We start from the raw sequence: 19,661 nt of genomic DNA on the forward strand, positions 1-19,661 counted from the left end.
CCCTAATCCTGCCTCTTCCTCCTCCTCCTTTTCCTTACCTTTCTTTCCTTACCTTTTCTTTTTCCTTTCCCTCTTTTTGGAATTTTTATGATAGTAAACTTTTCAATAATAAATATTTTTCTATTTTTATATTCATAAAAAGAGCCAGTGCCCTTGAGAATGAAAGCAAGACAACTGTACAAGAGAACTCCCAAATCCTACAGGTCAGGGCGGGATGGTCAACTAAGGCAAATGCGTTCCAGACAGTACCAAGGAAAAGAGAAAATCCAGTGATGTTAGAAGAAAAACCAACTCAAGTAGAAGAAAAGGAGAGAAAATGATGGTTTCAGTTAGTGTCAGTGTAAATCCAAGGAGACTGCAGAATGCACAAGTGATACCACCAGGCTAGGGCCTGAAGCCAGAGAGAGTGCAAACTAGAGAGGATGTTGGGTATCATTTCTACACAGTCCCATGATTGGGCAGCAAGCCCTCTTAACCACAGACTCATCTCTCCAACCCTTAATGTCATGTTTTTACAATGGTTCTAATCAAAGTATTAATTAAGGTATAAATTAATTATTTAAGAATAAAGAAGACTGCTTCTGAGAAGTAGGGTAGAGCAGATGGTTCTTTACCATTGTTTCATGGGTAAGTGAAAGCAAATGTGCTTTGCTTCGCTTAACTTTTATTTTAAATACTACAGGAACTCAAGCATGCACTGAGTAAGGAGAATCAAGAACATGGGAAAAGAAAAGTAGTCTGCACCTGTGTTCAGCAATTCTGACAGGAAGCTGGCTCCAACAATTGCTACCCATCCTGCAATAACAGTACTTACTAAGGACTGAGCACATAGTAGGCCTTCAGTACATTGCCCTTAATGAAGGAGTATCTGGGACATCACAGAATCAGCCCAAGAAATGAATTTCTGTCATTCACCTAGGCTATCAGCATAGCGCTTTGGCTCTTCAGCCCTGGTGGCTACTAAGTGAAAGAAAAGCACTGGCCTTGCCTCATCACACCCACCCTACATGACCTCAGTGTTACATGGCGCCATGAGCCAGGCTACCAGGCACACCCTTCATTATTGCACACAGTTCTGCAGAGCTGCTTTGTCTGTAGTGTTTCGATCTTTAATTGTCATAGCAATGCTATGAGAAGATTGAAATTTGATCCCTGTCTTACAGATGAGAAAACTGAGACTAATCACAGAGAAAGGATGCCTATGCCAACCAGGGTCCAGATGCGTGTACCCTGCCCGGTCTATGTTCATCTCATCAGAACCTGAGGCATTCCAAGATTTAATACTGCATGGCATTGCATGACACAAATATTTAAAAGAAAAAAATAGAAAAGGAAAAACAGAAGTGCCAATGTACTGCCCAGTAGCTGCTACAGTGGCAGGATTTCATCAGATTCTTTTTCATCTTTATTCCAAATTATCTTTAATGTGTATATATCACTTTTATAACAAAACAGTTAAATTCAATCCCTCCTCAGATGTGTATGTGCATGTGGTGTGTGTGTGTTGTGTCTGTTACTTTTCCATTTGTAGCCAATGATCTAATTCTGTGTATCACTAACTATGGTGTGAATGAGAATGCCCCTAGAGACTGTTTGAATACTTTTTCTCCAGTCAATGGTCCTGTTTTGGGAAGCTTAAGAGGTGCGGCCTTGCTGGAGGAAGTGCATCACTGGGAGTGGGCTTTAGCCTGGCCCCATTTCACATTTCTCTCTCTCTCTCTCTCTCTGCTTCCTGTGCCTGCTTGGAGATGTGAGTGCTCAGCTTTCTGCTCCCGCTGCCCCTTGCCATGCCTCCTCTATCATGATGGACTCTTATTCCCCTGGAATCATAAGCCCGATGAAAAGTTGCCTTGGTCATGCTATTTTATCACAGAAACAGAAAGGTAACTAATATACAAACCTCTACTACACTTGGAACCACACCTGAATTCCTGCCCTCTCACTTCTCAGGAAGGCAAGGTGAGCACCACAATAATCCTAACAGCTCCAGTTTGGATTTCCCAAATAACTTTCCACTAACACACCTTCTAAGAAGTTAATACAAATAGGTGAAATGTTGATAGGCATTGTTAAAAACTCTACAAGACAATATATATCATCTTATCTCTAGAGCAAGTTCGTCTTTTAAATCTTAAGCACTTTAATTCCCCCTTATTATACTATGAACTGAAATCCTGTTGCCATAAAATTTGGGGAAGTCTGAAAATATCTGAGGGCTCACCAAGATTCCACAACCTCGTAATCAGAGTTATAGACATACTATTAACTGTGTTTTCAAAAGTCCAGTATCAATCAAATACTGATGAAAATAGATAACCTTTCTCAAAAACAGGTATTCGGTTTGCTGTGAGGAAGTATAGGGAAAAGTGTATGCTAAAGAACCTTTGTAATCATCGATCTAATTATTAAAATATAAATTATTAGAGAAGACCCTTTATTAATGGTACACCAAACCTTTGGTTCAGGTGACTCTGCCCACCATGTGATCTTTGCCACTTCTGCTCTGAGGAGGAAGACACTTTAAGATCTACAGAAGACATGGAGAGGTGCCTCCATACACCCACCCTCCCTTCTTCCTTACTAACAAAATCCCAGATTGATTTAGGATATCAGGAAGTCCAACTAAAAACACTATTTCTGACATATTTTTCAACCAGGGATAGCCAATCTCATGTATCCAGAAGTTTAATAGAGCTTCCCAGAGAGCTCACCAAAGAGAACCAAGTCAACTGGAAGGATTTCTTGCCACCTACCGTGTTCTTCACCCAGCTTGCCTAGAATTGAGGCATGACCCCTGGAACCCTGGCCACAATCTTTTTTTTCAGACAGGGTACTACTTTGTAGCCCTGGCTAGCACGGAATTCACTATGTAAACCAGGCTGGCCTCTAACTCACAGGCATCTGTCTGCTTTTGCCTTCTGAGTTGGAGGGATTAAAGACATGTGCCACATGCCTTGCCCTATAATATTTGACCTTGAGAATGGAAATTGGCACTAAGATTGGAGGAACAGGAAACATAAGAGCTTGTAACAGAGACAATATTATGGAAGCCAATCCTTACCCTGGACATCCCACCTCCAGAATTCTTTCAGGTAAAAGAAAGAAAAAAAAAAGCCTTTACATTTGTCTCAAACACTACAGTTGGGAACCTTGGTTATGCACTTTCAAGTGTAATACATAATGTACACAGCTCCTTAGGATGGACTAGCTAAAAGTCAGTTGATTTGGTACCAGAATGTGTATCCTGAAATGTGTCTATAAAACTACCATCACAAAAATGTTTGCAAACTTAACTTTCAATTTTTAAACTTCTATGTGTAGTGGTCAAAGTTAACTAAGACTAATAATGAAAATGGCTAATATTTATTAAATAATTGTCATGTTCAAAAAGTTTGCAGGTATTTAGCAGACTTTCTTTTGTCTATTTGTTACTCAGCCTGATATGTGAGGCAAGGACTACTCTTATAATTAGAATAATCTAAGGCTGCGGAAGAGGGCAGGGTCAAGTCACGATGCCAAGTTTAAGGGTTAAACTAATAAGCCTTAGCTCTTAACAGTTAAGAGCTAAGTCTCTCAGGCCAACTAACACCAGAGCCCAAAGTCTGAGCAAATGTACAATAAATATAAAATAATAAAGATTTAATAGAAACACCAAGTACTCTTTGTGATTAATACAGAACCATTTTGCAGTTAAATTTTCAAGACAACCCCAGAGATAAAATCTCTTATGTAATGGTTCCATGTACTTAAAATGGCACATCACTTTATGCACAAGCTCACTCTTATGGTGGGAAAATACCAGACATTGGAGACATTCTACAAAATAATGGGCTGATCAAACGTGGTAAGGTCATGAAAGACAAGGACAAGTGGAAAAGCCATCACAGACAACAGGATACTGATGACACACAAGAATCCACTGCAGTTTGGAGGTGGGGTTACATCTTGGCCCACATCAAGAACATTAGAAGGTAAATTTCAAATAAGGCCTGTAGTTTAGTAGTATTGGAGCAATATTAGTTTTCATTATTTGAAAATTTTACTGATTATTTATCAACAGTGATAAAAGCTTGTGAATATATGCTTGAATTCTATGTTATTTTTACAAGTTTTATATAAGTCTAAGAGCCACAGAGTCTCCACATTAAAGTGGTTAATTTTATATTGCTAAAAATGTTTCAATTAGAGGGCTGGAAAGATGACTCAGCAGTTAAGAGCACTGGCTGTTCTTGCAGAAGACCCAGGTTCAAATCCCAGCACCCACAGAGCAGCTAACAACCATCCAAAAGCAGTTCCAGGGGATTCAATGACCTCTTCTTCCTTTGTGGGCACTGCACAACATGGGTACAGTTACACACATGCAGGCATAAGTAGCAATGTACTTTTTATCTGAGTGGCAGAATTATAACATTTTCTTCCCATTGTGTTTCTATATTTTTCCAAATTTTCTACAATGCTGATATATTGTCATAATAGAAGAAAGTAACACAAGTTTCATCTATTGGTGAAAGGGATTCTAGCAGCTAACATTGTATTAGGTGCTGTATGCATAATGCATGCAAATATGCTTGCCATTTTTCAAAGGTGTTTGCCCCTTTATAATGTACATCAACACACCACCTCTAAATTCTGTATTTCACATAAAAAAAAAAAACAGAACAAATGTGAACTCAATGCTGCAGCCAATAATGTAATAACTTTCTGGTCAAGAAGTGAAAGCACTCCACTTGGTAGCAAATATAGTCAATAACTGTTTATCCTGCAAGTCTCACGTCTTTAGTGTGTTATCCATCACAGGAAGCAGTAGCTACTTTTGTTTCATCAACTTTTCTTGGTCCCCATGAGAAGTGTGTTATATTATCTGTATACACACAATGATCCACTGCTTAAGTAAGCCAGGATATCAGGGCAGGAAACCAGAGTGAATGTTTTATGGCTTGGATCCTGCCTAACTAACTATTCATCATCAGCACGAACTCGGAAGTGGAGTTCAGCATAAACATGCCATCTGTGATCTGCACATTCATAGTTCCCCTGGAGCTGCTTTGTTTTGAGCAGTCAGCGTGCAGTTTTAAGAAAATGTTCTATAGCCCTAAAGTGTCTGCTTCAAAGAGATTCTTAACCATAGTGAGAGGAAAATGTTTCATATTTATGATCATGATGAGCTCCTTAAACATCCTCCATGACTTGGACTCTGGGAGTTTCCCTAAATCCTTTATAAGGAATCAAAGATGACTTCACCCTATAACTCCTGAAATTCTACATAAGAGGGGCTTAAGGTGTAGTAACCTGGAAGGATAGGGAGTTAGGCACAAGGACTTTCAAGTGTTTGTATCTCAACTTACAGCAATAGTATTTTATTTAATATTTCAGCCCATAATAAACATACATGTAATATATACAGGTATTATATATTTGCATATTATTATATGACTAAAAGTTTTACAAAGCAATAGATAATACTAACTATGACACATCTTGGCATAGTCTAGTCTATAATTTTATGGCCTAGTCTTTTCCTTCTACCTAAAATTCTACCCAAATCTCACTATAATTATTCTAGCAGGACACCAGCACAATAGCAATGCTCAGTTGGAAAAACACTGGACAAATGGTGCTTGGAGCCTGCATTTGTGTTCCTTCAGAGTGTATGCTGACCCCCAGACAAGTTTCTTCACACAACAGATATATGGTGTCTTTTGCTCTCATTAAGTTCTCAAAAAAAGAAAAGTTCGAAAAATTATGAACAATGTAGGAATGCTAAAAATCACAAATTTCCGAAATTAAATGTGGTTTCTAGGATTAAAAAAAATTGCATCTATGGACCTCACTCAAATTGTGTGTGTGTGTGTGTGTGTGTGTGTGTGTGTGTGGTGTGTCTATGAGTGTGAGGGGTGTGAGGAGGTGTACGACTGTTTTGGGTGTATGCACATATCCATGTGGTATATATGCATGTGTGTGCATGTGTTTATGAAGGCCAGAGGTTGACATGGAATGTCTTCCTAGATCACTCTCCAATCTATTGTTTGAGACAGGGTCTTTCACTTAAACCAGAACAGACTGATTCTACTAGGCTAGCTGGAGTGAGCACCAGGATTCTACCTAGCTCCCCCTCCCCTACCAGCGCCGAGGTTATAGGCATGCTGCTTGAATTTGGCTTTTATATGGATGCTGGAAGATCTGAACTCAGGTTTTCTCATGCTTACATGGCAGACATCTTCCCAACCCCTCACTTAAATTGTTGACTCGGCTCTTGCCCCTTTCTGACACTCTGGCGGAGTTGGGGAAACTGAAAGCAGAGTTACCATAGGAAGAACTGTTGAAGAGTTCAATGTTGAAGAAGGCGTAGTCTCCACTGGTCATGCCATGTCTGTGCACTGCCAGCATGATGCTCCGAATGGTGTCTCCACTGGCACACATGATCACCACTGGGGAGAGGAGCAAACAACATATGAGACATGCCAACACAGCAGGCAGAAAGCAGGTCAAACACACCAGGGGACAGCAGGCACCAAATGGGGAGTTTAGAGAGTCCTGCAGTATCTCCTCACTGGTTACTTAATTCAGTGGATCCCTGAAACTGTGGAGAAAAAATTGAACCCTATATACTATGTTTTTCCTTAAACATACATGCATATGATAAAACTTAATTTATAAATTAGACAAAATGGCAGATTAACAATAACTAATAACAAAAATAGAACAATTCTAACAATATACTGCAATAAAAGTAATTTTAAACATGAATTCTTTGCTTGTGGAATTTTCCATTTACTATTTTCAAATCACAGTTAACTATGGGTAACTGAAACCCTGGAAAATGAAACCATAGATAAAGAGGACTCTTATACTCACAAAAGGAAGAAAAGGTCATTTTAACATAGAGAAACTTAGCAAACAGCACCATAACCAAATGTTAGGAGCAGCATCTCTATAGAACAGAGACAAACTACCCTCATGATGGTACACACAGAGGATCTATTCAAGAGAAAGCAGCTGCAAACCCAATTTAAAAGGCTTGTGGGAGCTGGGCGTGGTGGCGCACACCTTTCATCCAAGCACTCAGAGGCAGAAGCAAGCAGAATTCTGTAAGATTGAGGCCAGCCTGGTCTACATGGTGAGTTCTAGGCCAGCTGGGACTACAGGAAGATCCTGCCTCAAAAGAAACAAAAAAGAGGATAGCAGGATGATTACCATGTGCTCCTTGAACTATTAAAGTTCATGAGAAACAAGGACAGGCTCAGATTGAAAGAAACTTCAAATCAGAAAAAGCTAAAAGCAATGTGCTACTCAATTGGATGCTGAACCTTGAAAAATAAATGAAAGTTTTCCTGTAGAGGACACTATTGAAAACAGCTGGTAAAATCTGACTAAGGTCTGCTAACTAGATAGCAGAATGTTTTTGCATTAAAGCCCTTGCTTTTCATAACTATTAATGTACTTATGTGACTTAACATCCCTGTTTTTAACTATTTTGAGGGAGCTGGAGATGAAGCTTAGTCAGTAGAGTACGTCCTACCATGCATGAAGCCCTGGATTTGATCCTCAGGACCACATAAAACCGGCTGAGAGAGTGTGCACCTGTAATCCTAGCACTTGGGAAGCAGAGACAGTAGGACCAGAAGTTTAAGCTAATCCTTGAAATTTGAGGCCATCCTGGGCCACATGAGAATGAGATTTGTCTCAAAAATCAAAAAATGTTTAGAGCTATATCTTTGCATTATATCTTTATAAATTGTACATGTATACATATATATAGACAAAGCCAGGCATGGTGGTGACTCATGCCTATAATCCCAGTACTTAGGAGAGGTGGAAGAATAATAAGTTCAAGTCAGCTTTGGCTATGTAATAAGACCATGTCTGAAAAAAAGAATTATAGACAGATGACAGATAATGATGATAGATGATTGATAGATAGATAGATAGATAGATAGATAGATAGATAGATAGATGATAGAGAGATAGATAGATATAGATAGATAGATAGATAAGATGGACTCTTGCTATTTGCACAGCTTTGTCTTGTGCTACTAGAATACTTCTAGAACTGTCAGTTCCTTGCCTGGCCATATTGACTCTGAATTCCACACATGTTGAGAGTGCACTTGGAATCCCCCACCTACTCCTTCAGCTCCTCCAGGTTTGGGTATTATAGGTAGATAGATGGTGATGATAGATAGATAGACAGATAAATAGATGATAGATAGATGATAGATAGATAGATAGTATATTACAGGTAGATAGATGGTGATGATAGATAGATAGATGATAGATAGATAGATAGATAAATAGATAGATAGAGAAATTTCTCATGTCACTTTCTACTTGAGGTTTCCTCTTAAGATATGTTTCCAGTACCTAATCACCTCCACTTCTGTATAAGACTTTCTCATCCATCTGACTTAGCCAGTTCAGGCTTCTATAACAGAATATCATAGACCAAGTGCAGAAAACAACAAACCTTTATTACAGTTCTGGAGCCTAGGATGTATAAGACTAAGATGATATTGGATCCAGTGTCTGGTGAGAGCACTTTCCCTGTTTTCAGACAGATGTTCTACTGTTGGATCTTCATTTAAAAGAGCACGGGACACACACACACCACACACACACACACACCACAAAGATAGATACAGAGATGAGAAATAGATAGATAGATAGATGATAAAGATGATAGATAGATAGATAGATAGATAGATAGATAGATAGATAGATAGATAGATAGATGGCAAGATGGCTCTGCAGGTAAAGGTGCTTACTGCCAAGCCTGATGACCTGAAGTCAATCCCCAGAACTGACATGGTAGAAGAAGAGAAATGAAACTTGAAAGATGTCCTCTGGCCTCCTCATGCATGCCATAACAAGGGCATGTGTGCACATACATACATACATACATACACACACACACACACAATAAAGCAAATGCAATAATTTTAAAGACTCTGCTGTCTGCATTTAAAAAAACATTGTTCTGAAGTTTCCTCAACATGGAGAGGAAATAGATAACAAGATTCTAGCATGCACATGCACACACACATACACTCTCCATGTTCTCTCAGTTTATAGCCACATTGTGTGATCTGAGAAGTTTTAAGCATCTTCAGGAGATTGCTACCTATGACCTAAGGGTGGCACAGGCTATTGTGAGATGGTGACTTAGCCATTATCCAATCAATCTGATGGCTCCTGGTTCATAGGCTCAAAAAACAAGAGCACTGTATATGCTATATATAGGGAATACAGAGATCCACAGAGGCCTGGGCACCATAAACTGCCTTATAATGATACATGCCAGCTCTCCGAGATTTGTATGCTCTTTGAAAAAGTATGGGTGCTGAAAGACTTAGAACAAATTGCAGGCTGCACCCAAGCAACCTTGGCATCCTGTACACAGGCCTGAATTCCTGTTGATATTTCATTTACTGCACACATTAGCTCAGAGGGTCAGGCTATGACTCTGACATTTCTAACCTCAGGGTAACAGCTCTAGAGAACACAGTTTTGAGACAATACAAAACTTCCAAGGACTTTAACTATAGCAATAGGTGTTGTTCCTGATGAAAATACAATTTATACATTTGGGATAAGAAATTAATCCTAAGATGTTTCAATAAAGAAATTCTCAAGCTGGGTGTGGGGGTCCACACTTTTAATACTAGAACTTATGAGGCGGAGGCAGGTGGATCTCTGTGAGTGTGAGGCCAACCTGGTCTATATAGTGAGTTCCAGGACAGCTACATCTACATAATGGGACTCCATCTCAAAGAAGAAATAGAAGAAGAAAACAGGAGGAGGGGGGGAGGAGGAGGAGGAGGAGGAGGAGAAGGAAGAGAGAGGGGAGGGGGAGGAAAAGGAAGAAGAGGAGGAGGAGGGGGAGGGGAGAGGAGGAGGAAGAAGAGGAAGGAGAAGGAGAAGAAGGAGGAGGAGGAGGAGGAGGAGGAAGGTGACGAGGAGGAGGGGGAGGAGGAGAAAGAGGGGGGTTAAGTTCTCTGGAGAAACTCCTAATTATTCACTGTGACCTAGACACCTGTTTTAGATCAAGCCCCTTCAACATAAAAAACAGCAAGGGTGTCCCACAAAACAGCCAAGGAGAGGCTGTCTGAACAAGTTTGAAGCACATGGGTTCCAAGAGTGGCTATCACTGCGGGATCCAAGAAATTCTGACTGGCTATACACCAAGGAGCCCTTATCAATTTTTTTCTTATCAACTGCTTATAGTTCAGGCTCTCTCAATACCCACATGCATAAATTGATTTTGCCAGGACACTGGTCACATAGCCAACATAATATTTATGATTAGGTGATCAGAACTGCAGATTCCTTAAGCTCCATGGGGACCAGAATGGTCATGTATACACTTACATCAATATGACCTGTACATAGGAATGCCAATTGGGCAGCCAAATTATAAGCAATAGGATGTTACTGAAGAGAAAATCCACATCAAGGAGGCGAGTGGGAGGATTCAAGCATCCCAAAGCAGGAGTCATTGATGACAATACCCCTCCATCTGAAGGATAAACCTGCCCTAAGACAGAACAGACTATACCCTGAGACCAGAGCATCAGCATCCATAAGTCCTGGACAGACTTTGGCCTCTGCAGTTCCTCTGTTTTTACATTCCTGTCTCATCGTCTCTCCTCATTTCTGCCAGTACTGCTAATGGACATTTTTTTCCTGAAGTATTAATAACCATTTTCAACCGAGCAAAAGTGTCAGAGAGCAACATTTGTCTATCTGAGCAGACTGGTTATTTTCAACCTTATCCATTTTGTGTCAAGAATGTGGTTTACTCTCAAAAGGAAATCCTGATTTCCAGGTTCATGGGCAGGGCATTGTCTCCCATAATGCACATCATCTTCTAGTTTCAGACCAAGCAACCATTTAATATCACTTATAAAACATTCAAAATTAAAAATCCTGGATTTTGTGATATTCCCCAATAATTTTTATATATTTTTATATATACGAATGTTTTGCCTACATGTATGTAAATGCACTTGTACCATGTCGTGCCTGCAGAAGCCAGAAGAGGAATCCCCTGGAACTGGAGTTTCTGGTCATTGTTAGCTGCCATGTGGGTGTTAGGAACTGTACCTGGGTCCTCTGCAAGAGCAGCCAGTGCTCTTATCTGAGCCATCTCTCCAGCCCTAGTGTTTCCCAATCTTTTATGGCTGTCTCACTATCTCTCTAATTGGACAATGAATGGTTTTAGTAACTTGCCTTTGCATAATTTATCAAAAGGCTTAAGATGGTTTTTGTTGAAATAATTTTCTGGTTTACTCATGTTTCATCATAAGTTTCATAAGTAACTAAATTACATATTTAATACACACACGTGGCTTAAACATATTTGAATGCAACCCTGAGGAAATGTGGAGAAGCATGAGAAGTGTGTTCACACTCAAGAGAAAAGTACTTCCCAGCAGTAGATAAGATATACAGAGTCAGCTAATTCTATCAACTTCATAAATGGGAGCCAAACAAGAGACAGTTTTGTTGTATTTAAGTATGTTTCATATCATAAATAATTTGAGGTCAAAATACTCAACTTCAGAAAGGAGGTTTAATGGCCTGATGTTTCTGGGTAGACTTTCCTTCACTCTGCTAACATGTGGTGTATGGTGCCATCCTTCCCCATCTGGTTGCCACACTGTCCTTTATAAATGACTTCTCATCATTGCAGCATGTTCTTGTAATCGAAAAGGTTACGGGCACAGGGTGGCTCTAGATGTCATTTCAGAGAGCTAAACACACTCGGTGGTACCCATACACACTAGGGGAATATCCTTTCACTGTTCTTAGGCTTCCATCTGCAGCAGCTTCTGATGGGTTAACACTCTCCACCTCTCAAGGAGCTTTCACTTTTCCGCCCTCTAGTCCAACAAGAGGAAAAGCTGTTAAGTATCTGATTGGTAAGTCTGGAAGAACAAGCTAGGAATGCCAGACTCTGCCTGCTTTCTTCCCCCTTCAAGATATGTCCACTGACAGACAGCACACTTCGCAATCTATGTTTGACTTGTGAGTAAGGGATTGCTCCTGGAAAGAGGACCTCAGGTAAGGGACAGTATCTGTCCCTGACTAATGCTGGGAGCAGGTGATCATAAGAAGACCCTTTTGACATCTGTGTTCTCCAATCAAATTAAGTAACAATAAAAAGCATGTTTTTCTATATTCTCCATCTGACTCTTGCACCCATGTTCCATGTGATCTATACTTGGGAGCAGGAGAAGGAATCTAGTGCACCGAGGCAGAGCAGGGTGTTCCAAAACGTGAAAATAAAATGGCAGAAATGAAAATAGAATAATACTAATTTTGGAAGTGACCAAAAGAAATGTCCAAACTAAAGCCATTTCTTTAAAAAGCAAGCAGTAGTGGGGATGGAGAGGTGGCTCAATAGTTAAGAGCACTGGCTGCTCTTGCAGAGGACTAGGGTTCAGTTACCAGCACCCACATGGCAGCTAACAGCCATCCTAACTCCAGTTCCAGGGTATCTGATGGTCTCTTCTCTCCTCTTCAGGCACTGCATAACATGGGTGCACATACATACAAGCAGGCAAAACACTCATACACATAAAATAAATCAAAAAAAGTTAAAGGTAAGCAGTAGGGAGAGATAAGAAATATGCAATACAAATCAGATGGTCTAACATCCAAATACGAAATAATATATAGAAAGTAGAAATTAATGGCATAAAATTTTCAAAGAAACAACTTAAGAAAACTTCCAAGAATTAAAACACAGGAGTATCTGAGGAGTGGAGGGCTAACATCAATGTCAATTGCAATTAAATATTAGACTATTGAGAGCAAAGAAAAGATTCTAAAAATTTCCAGGGAAGGGGAAAACACAATAAACATTAAGTCCAGAAGCTAAATTGATTTCAAACTGACAAACAGCAACAAAAGAATCTAGAAGACAATTAAGTAACACTATCAAATTTTAAGAGGATAAGAATTATTTCTAGCCCATGGCAAATTCTGTAATTATGTATAATGGTAGGATGAAGTTTTTAGTCATGAAAGTTTTCAAATATAGCTCTATCCATCCTTTCTCAGAAAGCCCCTGGAAGATGTGCCCCACCAAAACAAGGGCATTGATCAACAAAAGGGCATTGGCACACAGGAACCTAGCTCAAATGATAGGTGATGGGAGTCCCAAGAAAGCATTGGAGAGTTCAGGATGACAGTTGTGCACTATGCCAAGGAAATAACAAAGCTAGAACAGCTCCAGAGTTTAAAACAGAATTTGCTGGTGATTTTAGCTATGAGTCCATAGGAAACTAAGCAGACAAAAAGGCTTTTTATAACCCCAAAGGGAAAAGTAAGGCCAAAAAAGAATCATCATGGAAGTCTGCAGGGCTCAACTATATACAGTACTGAATACTGTACTAAGCAAAAGTTTGATGAACAGAAGGAAAACTTGCATGTAGTTAACAGATGGTCAAAGAGAACTCAATCGTTTTCACTGGGGTTCTAAGAGATAAAACGTGAAAATGAAAAAACTAAAAAGTAGCATGTTAATTTGGAAGTCTGAAGGCAGAGAGCTATGGAACAGCTACAAGTGTTAGGAATGGTGGAGTGAGGAGTAAGAGACAAGAAACTTCTTCCAGAGAAAACACACCATCTTCGGGCTTTACATAGCTGTATAATTAATTTGGGTAAAAATAAAATCTAATTTCTTTCCAAAAAAGGTTTCTGTGTTTCCAAAGCAAAAGATATCATCTGCAAAATGCAGACTCTGCCCTTACTTCTGTTTTCTGGAAGCTTTGTTCCAAAGCCTCTTGATTGAACAGTCTACCCTGCTTCTGTTTTCCTGAGCTGCGTGTTAGTTAGATTTATGATGGGTTCTTTGCTTTAAACTTCTGCTGACCAACCACTTGGTCATTCATGCCAGACAACTAAAAATAAGTCATTCTTGTATTAAATACTTCATCTCTGTTGTCATTACACAGGCCCAGATGAATGGCATATTAATAACTAAAAGAATGAAACTGTATTACTTCATACAAAAATGTTTGCGTATAGGTTATTTCTAGATCTTTTACAAGGCACATAAACAAAAAAAGCTATGAGCTTTCACTGACTGAAAATTTTATTTCTATCTTTTTAATGGTAAATTTGTCATCTAGTATGGAATATCTAGTCAATAGTCAGCTATATAAGTGAATCCAGTCTTAAATAAAAAGCCTTTTCTTTTGTTAGGTTTTAGGGGGGGTTGGGTTTTTTTTGGTTTTGTTTTTGTTTTTTTGAGACAAGGTTTTCCTATAGCCCCAGCTGGCCTGGAACTCACTATGTAGACGAGGCTGGCCTTGAACTCACAGAGATCCTCCTGCCTCTGCCTCCAGAGTGCTGGGATTAAAGGTGTGTGCTACCACACCTGGCTTGTTTCTTTATTGAGCTTTGGGACAAGGTCTCATTCTATAGCCCAAGTTGACCTTGAACTCACAGTTCTTTTATCTCAGCCTTCAGAATGCTGGGATTAGAGGCATATGCTCTCACACCTAGCTAAGATCTTTATTTTTTTCTGCCAAGCACATTAATTTCCTAAAGTGTTTTTGGAATATCTTCAGTACTTGAAACAGATAAATCCTGAATAGAAAAGATTGGCATGGCATAGTCCCCTGCCTGAGGAGTCATCTGTCCAGTTTTCTTCAGAGTTCCTGAGAAAGATGATAATCTCACCCCTACAATTCAAATTTATCTAGAATCAAACACAGAGACCTGGGCCTGGAGAGATGGCTCAACAGTTAAGAACACTGGCTGCTCTTGCAGAAGACCCAGGTTCAGTTGCCAGTACCCACACAGCAGCTACAACCATCCGTAACTCTAGTTCCAGGGGGTCTGATGCTCTCTTCTGACTTCTGTGGGCATTGTACACACATGGTACTCTTACATACATTTAGGCAAAACACTCATACACATAAAATAAAAATAAATCTTAAAAAACACAGAAACCTTATGAAAAGACTTGAGTGTTCAAAATTAGCTACCCATTATTCTCTACTTCTTTCCCCCACACACACAGATAAAAATTGATAATATCACCAATAGTAGTCATCATCTTGTAATGTGAATCATGTCCACAACAGGCCCTTATGAAATCTCACCTCATGTTACCCAGTTCTCAAGGCTATCTGAGGCTAGTTCTTGAGAAACTTTCTATTACCTCATACCTGGAACTTGAGATTGAATCTTATGCCACCTTAGCCACTAGTATAAATGCATGCTGTAAAAGCATTATTTTTTAATCACATATACTCAGGTCTATGTGTTTTGATTATATTAGCTCTTTAATGTTTTTAAATTGTTGACTTCGATGGTAGATTCCCTAGCAAGTAATAATAATTAATTTCCCTTAGTTTTTCTTTCTATAAAGCATTGTATAGCCAAAAGAAAATTTAGTACATTAATTATTTGAGCTAGCAGCATGGTCACTTTTTAAGCAGTGGAAGACAATCAAATATTCATAATTTGATTTTAAAGTTGAACTGTTCTTTTTATTTTTCCTTTTTTTTTTTATCTTTTTGAGATAGGGTCTCCCTGTAGCCCCAGCTGTCCTGGAACTCACTATGTAGACCAGGCTGGCCTTGAACTCACAGATAACTGCCTGCCTCTGCCTCCCAAGGGTTGGAGGGGCTCTCTAAAGCAGGCTCTTATTCATAATTCATAATAGAGACAGAAATAGTGTCCGTTACATTTTTACATTTGGGTGAATGCAAATCAGGACCACAGACTCTCAGTTGGAAGTGGCCTGATTCTCATCCTGCTCATTTCACAGAAGAAACAGGCTCAAGTTCATTCAGTCTCTTGCACAGGCAGGAAGCCACTGAGTAGAGACATTGCATCCAGAGGTGTGTGCCTCGAAGCCCATGTTTCTTGCCTGGGGCATGGTCTTCCCTTCTCCTTGAAAGTGATTATTATCATAAATGAAACTACACCCACTGCAATACGCCACACATTTACTCCATTGCATGGATCTGTATTGTTTCAGCAAATTCTGGTGGCTTAGCTCATTAAACCCTCTGAGCACACCAGAGATATGGATGCTCCAGGACTTTCACTTTATCTGCAGGGCCTGGAGTACAGTTTTATAGCCCATGATCCTGCCAGGTAGTGAACGAGGCACAAACTCTACTGAAACCACACACTGAACCCCTATTTAGCCTTATTGATGATGGTGAAGTCAAGACTTTGGGTCTATTAGAAGGAAATCCTCTCAGAGCTTTGTTATCAAGCAACTATCTCTCCAGAGAGTAAGGAACTGAGAGGAGAGCAGCCTGGAGAGACGACTATTTTGATTCATATTTCTGAAAATTTGCCAGGTCACTGTTGGAGGCAGATTGTAGAGTAAAAATCATAAAATCATAACCTTATCAGCTGTAAAATACACACACACCAGTCTACCAAACTTTTGTCACTAAATGGGAAGAAAAAGAGAAGAAACCTGAGAATGTTTGCCAAGCTTAGAGCATTTAAAAATACAGTAGTAGCAAAATGCGAGCTGGAGTCTTCTAAAGCCAGGGCACAACCACCCCTAAAAGCCCATTACCAGGCTGTGGCCCTCCCAGCTCCAGGTTGAGGAGCCCTACAGGCAAGATCTGCCCTCATCTGTACAGACAGATACCCTAGGCCTTTATCCTAGGCCACTGCGGCAAGGTCACAGCCTCTCTGGGATCAACAAAGCGACCGCAGCAATGACAGAGTTTGCAAACCTCTGATCTTGCCAGGAGGGGGACACACCCCCATCCCCAGCCTGCCCTAGAAAATCTCCAACTTTTAGCTCTAGTTCTGTAAGCCCAGACCGGAAGAAACGGGCTCCTGGGGCAACGGGGTGGGTGGGGCAAACCCGCAAGAGGTCAGCAAGAAGCTGCGGTAATAAGAGGACTGACAGTGGGAAGAAGTAGAGTTTCTCGCCCTGTTTTGGCAGTAGGACACAGATGTCTTTTTTCACAATCAGCAAGGACGGCGCCCTGCCTGCGTAGCTGCCAAGCCTTCCTCATGGACAGCCTAGAGTTCTTTAATGCTCAAAACTTGCCGAGAGTTCCACTGTCTACACCTCTACATCTTCGCTCCAAAGGGCGTGTTCACTTTAGTTCCAGGTGGCCAAATTAGGAAAAGGGGTCTCTGTGGCGCCACCCCCAAGCTTTCTCTGCCCATTATCACCTGTTCGAAACCTCCCAGTCTTATGCTGCGCTGTCCCGCGACAGCCAGGCTCAGGTCCCTGACCACCTAAATCGCGGACAAGCCTTGTGCAGCTTTGCCCCGCTTCCTTCCCTCGGGTCTCACTGGGGTAGCACTAAGGGCGTGGGAAGCTTCTCCTGGATTATAACACTGACATTCCAGGCGCCTGCGTACGGGAAGCAGAGGCGGGATTCCCTGAACTTTGTGCACCCCAACCGCGACAGCGTGCAGGAGTGAAATGCACTGTGCTGGAATCTCAGCGCGTCTTCCCACAGTCTACCCTACCAAATATGGGCCGTGGTGGGGGCTTCAGCGATTACCTATCCACCATCAGACGCTCCCAGCCATAGTCACAATCCCAAGTCTTGATCCCCTGAGTTAGTTTAGGTGTTACTCCAAACCCCTAGAGACTCGAGGAGCAAACCCAGGTGGGGGACCGGTGGGAAGGAGGATCCATGCGGGATTCAAAAGGGCGCGCTCCTGCAAAGCCCAGATCTGCGCACTTTCAGAAGCGGCGACGCCGAACGCGCCAGGGGAAATGAGTGTCGCCTGAGTCCAGACACTGCCAGGCATTTTAGGAGGAAACCACAGAAGCTTGTTTATAAGGGACTAGAAGGGGCATGCAACGAAATGAGACGAGTAATACAACGAGCCTTTTAAAGAAACCTGGGGTCTGTGGAAAGAGCAGCCAAGGAAACCAGGAGACACCCCCCTCCCCCAGTTAGACAAGGGGCAGCGCGTGGCTGCAGAGCTTCCGCAAACGCTGCGGCACTAACTGGAGGCGCACACCACCAGCGACCCGGTAACAAGTTCTTTCTGCCCGGGAACGCTTGGGACCCTGGGGTTGTCGAGGAGGGTATGGAGGAGGAAACACCCTTGGTATTTGACAACACCTGTCATACCTGGACACATGGCTGCAGTCAGCTCAGCGGTTCCCTATTCTGGCCCAGTCCACCTCCCCAGGTCCCCCTAGGCAGAGCCCTCGACCACGATGGTCATCCTCACCCCGCATGACGCCCAAGCAGCGCACACATGAGCCAGTCCCCGCGCGCACCCTCCTCTGATCCTGAACGCCCGGGGCTGCTGACCTCACCCGCAGAAGGCTGAATCGTAAAGTGGGGACAACCGCGGACAAGGGCTGGCTCAGGGCCAGGGGCCTGGCTCGCACTCCTGCTCACCTCGCTCGCTGGACTGGATGTAGCGCACTATGTCGTCCAAGTCCAAATCTTTGGTCTCGTCGAAATTGTAGGCAGATGTGTGCAAGCCCTCCTCCTGGAAAACCTCGTGGACCCCCTCGAGGGTGAAGTAGCAGTTCCGCTCCAGTTTGTCGTCGCTGTAGACCAGGGCAGCGCGGCTCCAGTGGTGGTGGCGGAACAAGGCGAGCATCATCTCGCCCATCTTGGCATAGGCAGGAGCCACGCGCGTGAGGTGCGAGTACTCAGAGTCCTTGTGTTGGAAGCCGGCAGCCAGCGCTCCCGCAGACAGCATGGGCAGGTCCCAGTGCGACGCGAGCCGAGCCACCGGCGCTGCCGCGTACTCGCACACGGGCCCCAGGATCAGGTCAGGCTTGGCGCCGCGGGCCGCGGCGACACGATCCACCAGGCTGAAGAGCGCGCGGTTGCCGCAGTCCGAGTCTTCATAGGAAACCTGGAAGCGAGTGCCGGCGGGCAGTAGCCGCCGCCCGGTGCCGTTGCCCTCCACGCTGCGCAGCGCGTACTCGATGGCCGGCCGCACCCGGGCGAGCGAGAACAAGTAGGAGTCGTCCCGGGGCAGCAGCACCAGCACCTCGATCTTCTGCGGCGGCAGCACTTCCCGCGCGCGCCGCCCGCCACCTGGGCCCGCGCCCCCGCGGCCGCCACCCGCTCCGCCAGCCAGCAGCGCCCCCGCCAGCAGCACGCACGCAGACCAAGTGAGCACCCGCACCGACCGCATCGCGCCGCGACACAGCCCTAGCCTTGCCGACTCGCCCTCTGCCACCCACCCACCCTTGCTCGTCCCTCCCCACTCTTCTTGCCGAGGTCCCTGCGCCCCCTTGGGCGCTCCAAGAAAACAGAATCCCCCCTTCGCTAACGCGCCAAAAGATAAAGAAGAAGGCTCCTCTGCAATGTCACTAGTTTTTTTTTTTTTCAAAAAAGTTCACCGAGTGTAAACCTGTGCGTCTCTAATATACACATATACTTATTATAAATATGTATATATATTCGCCCTCCCTTTAGACATATGCTATTTTGCTTAGAGATGGCTTCTTATTTGGGCGTTGTTAAGGTCGCTTTAGAAGGCGTTATTTGTAAAAGAAAAAAAAAGTTAGACTTGTCCAAGTGCTTGTAATTGACGTGCATCTCCTTCGCGTTTGATCTCATTGATTCGCGCGGGTTCCTGGATCCATAGCCGGTGTTTAAATAGCGTGGCAGCGGCAGAGCGCGTTACCACACATGGAGCGTCCAGGCCGGGCTTGTATTTTCAGCGGGTGGGGT

The 19,661-nt window shown here is 42.6% G+C and overlaps 1 protein-coding gene across 5 annotated transcripts in view; it reads right to left on the bottom strand.

Annotated features, from left to right (window-relative positions):
* Npr3 (natriuretic peptide receptor 3) overlaps positions 1-19,661 on the bottom strand; it is a 70,181-nt gene that overhangs the window by 49,263 nt on the left and 1,257 nt on the right. For 2 of the 5 annotated variants that reach the window (XM_017798786.2, XM_029564701.1), the window contains exon 2: positions 6,306-6,428. In XM_017798786.2, the coding sequence (XP_017654275.1) occupies positions 6,306-6,420 (115 nt within the window). In that variant the 5' untranslated portion in view covers positions 6,421-6,428. Of the gene's footprint in view, positions 1-6,305; positions 6,429-18,192; positions 18,339-18,365; positions 19,631-19,661 lie in introns of those variants that run through there. The other 3 variants (XM_008835472.2, XM_008835463.2, XM_029564699.1) reach the window with 3 other exon arrangements.

This window comes from Nannospalax galili, unplaced genomic scaffold, assembly GCF_000622305.1.
Source record: "Nannospalax galili isolate Female #2095 unplaced genomic scaffold, S.galili_v1.0 scaffold150, whole genome shotgun sequence".
Taxonomy (NCBI): domain Eukaryota; kingdom Metazoa; phylum Chordata; class Mammalia; order Rodentia; family Spalacidae; genus Nannospalax; species Nannospalax galili.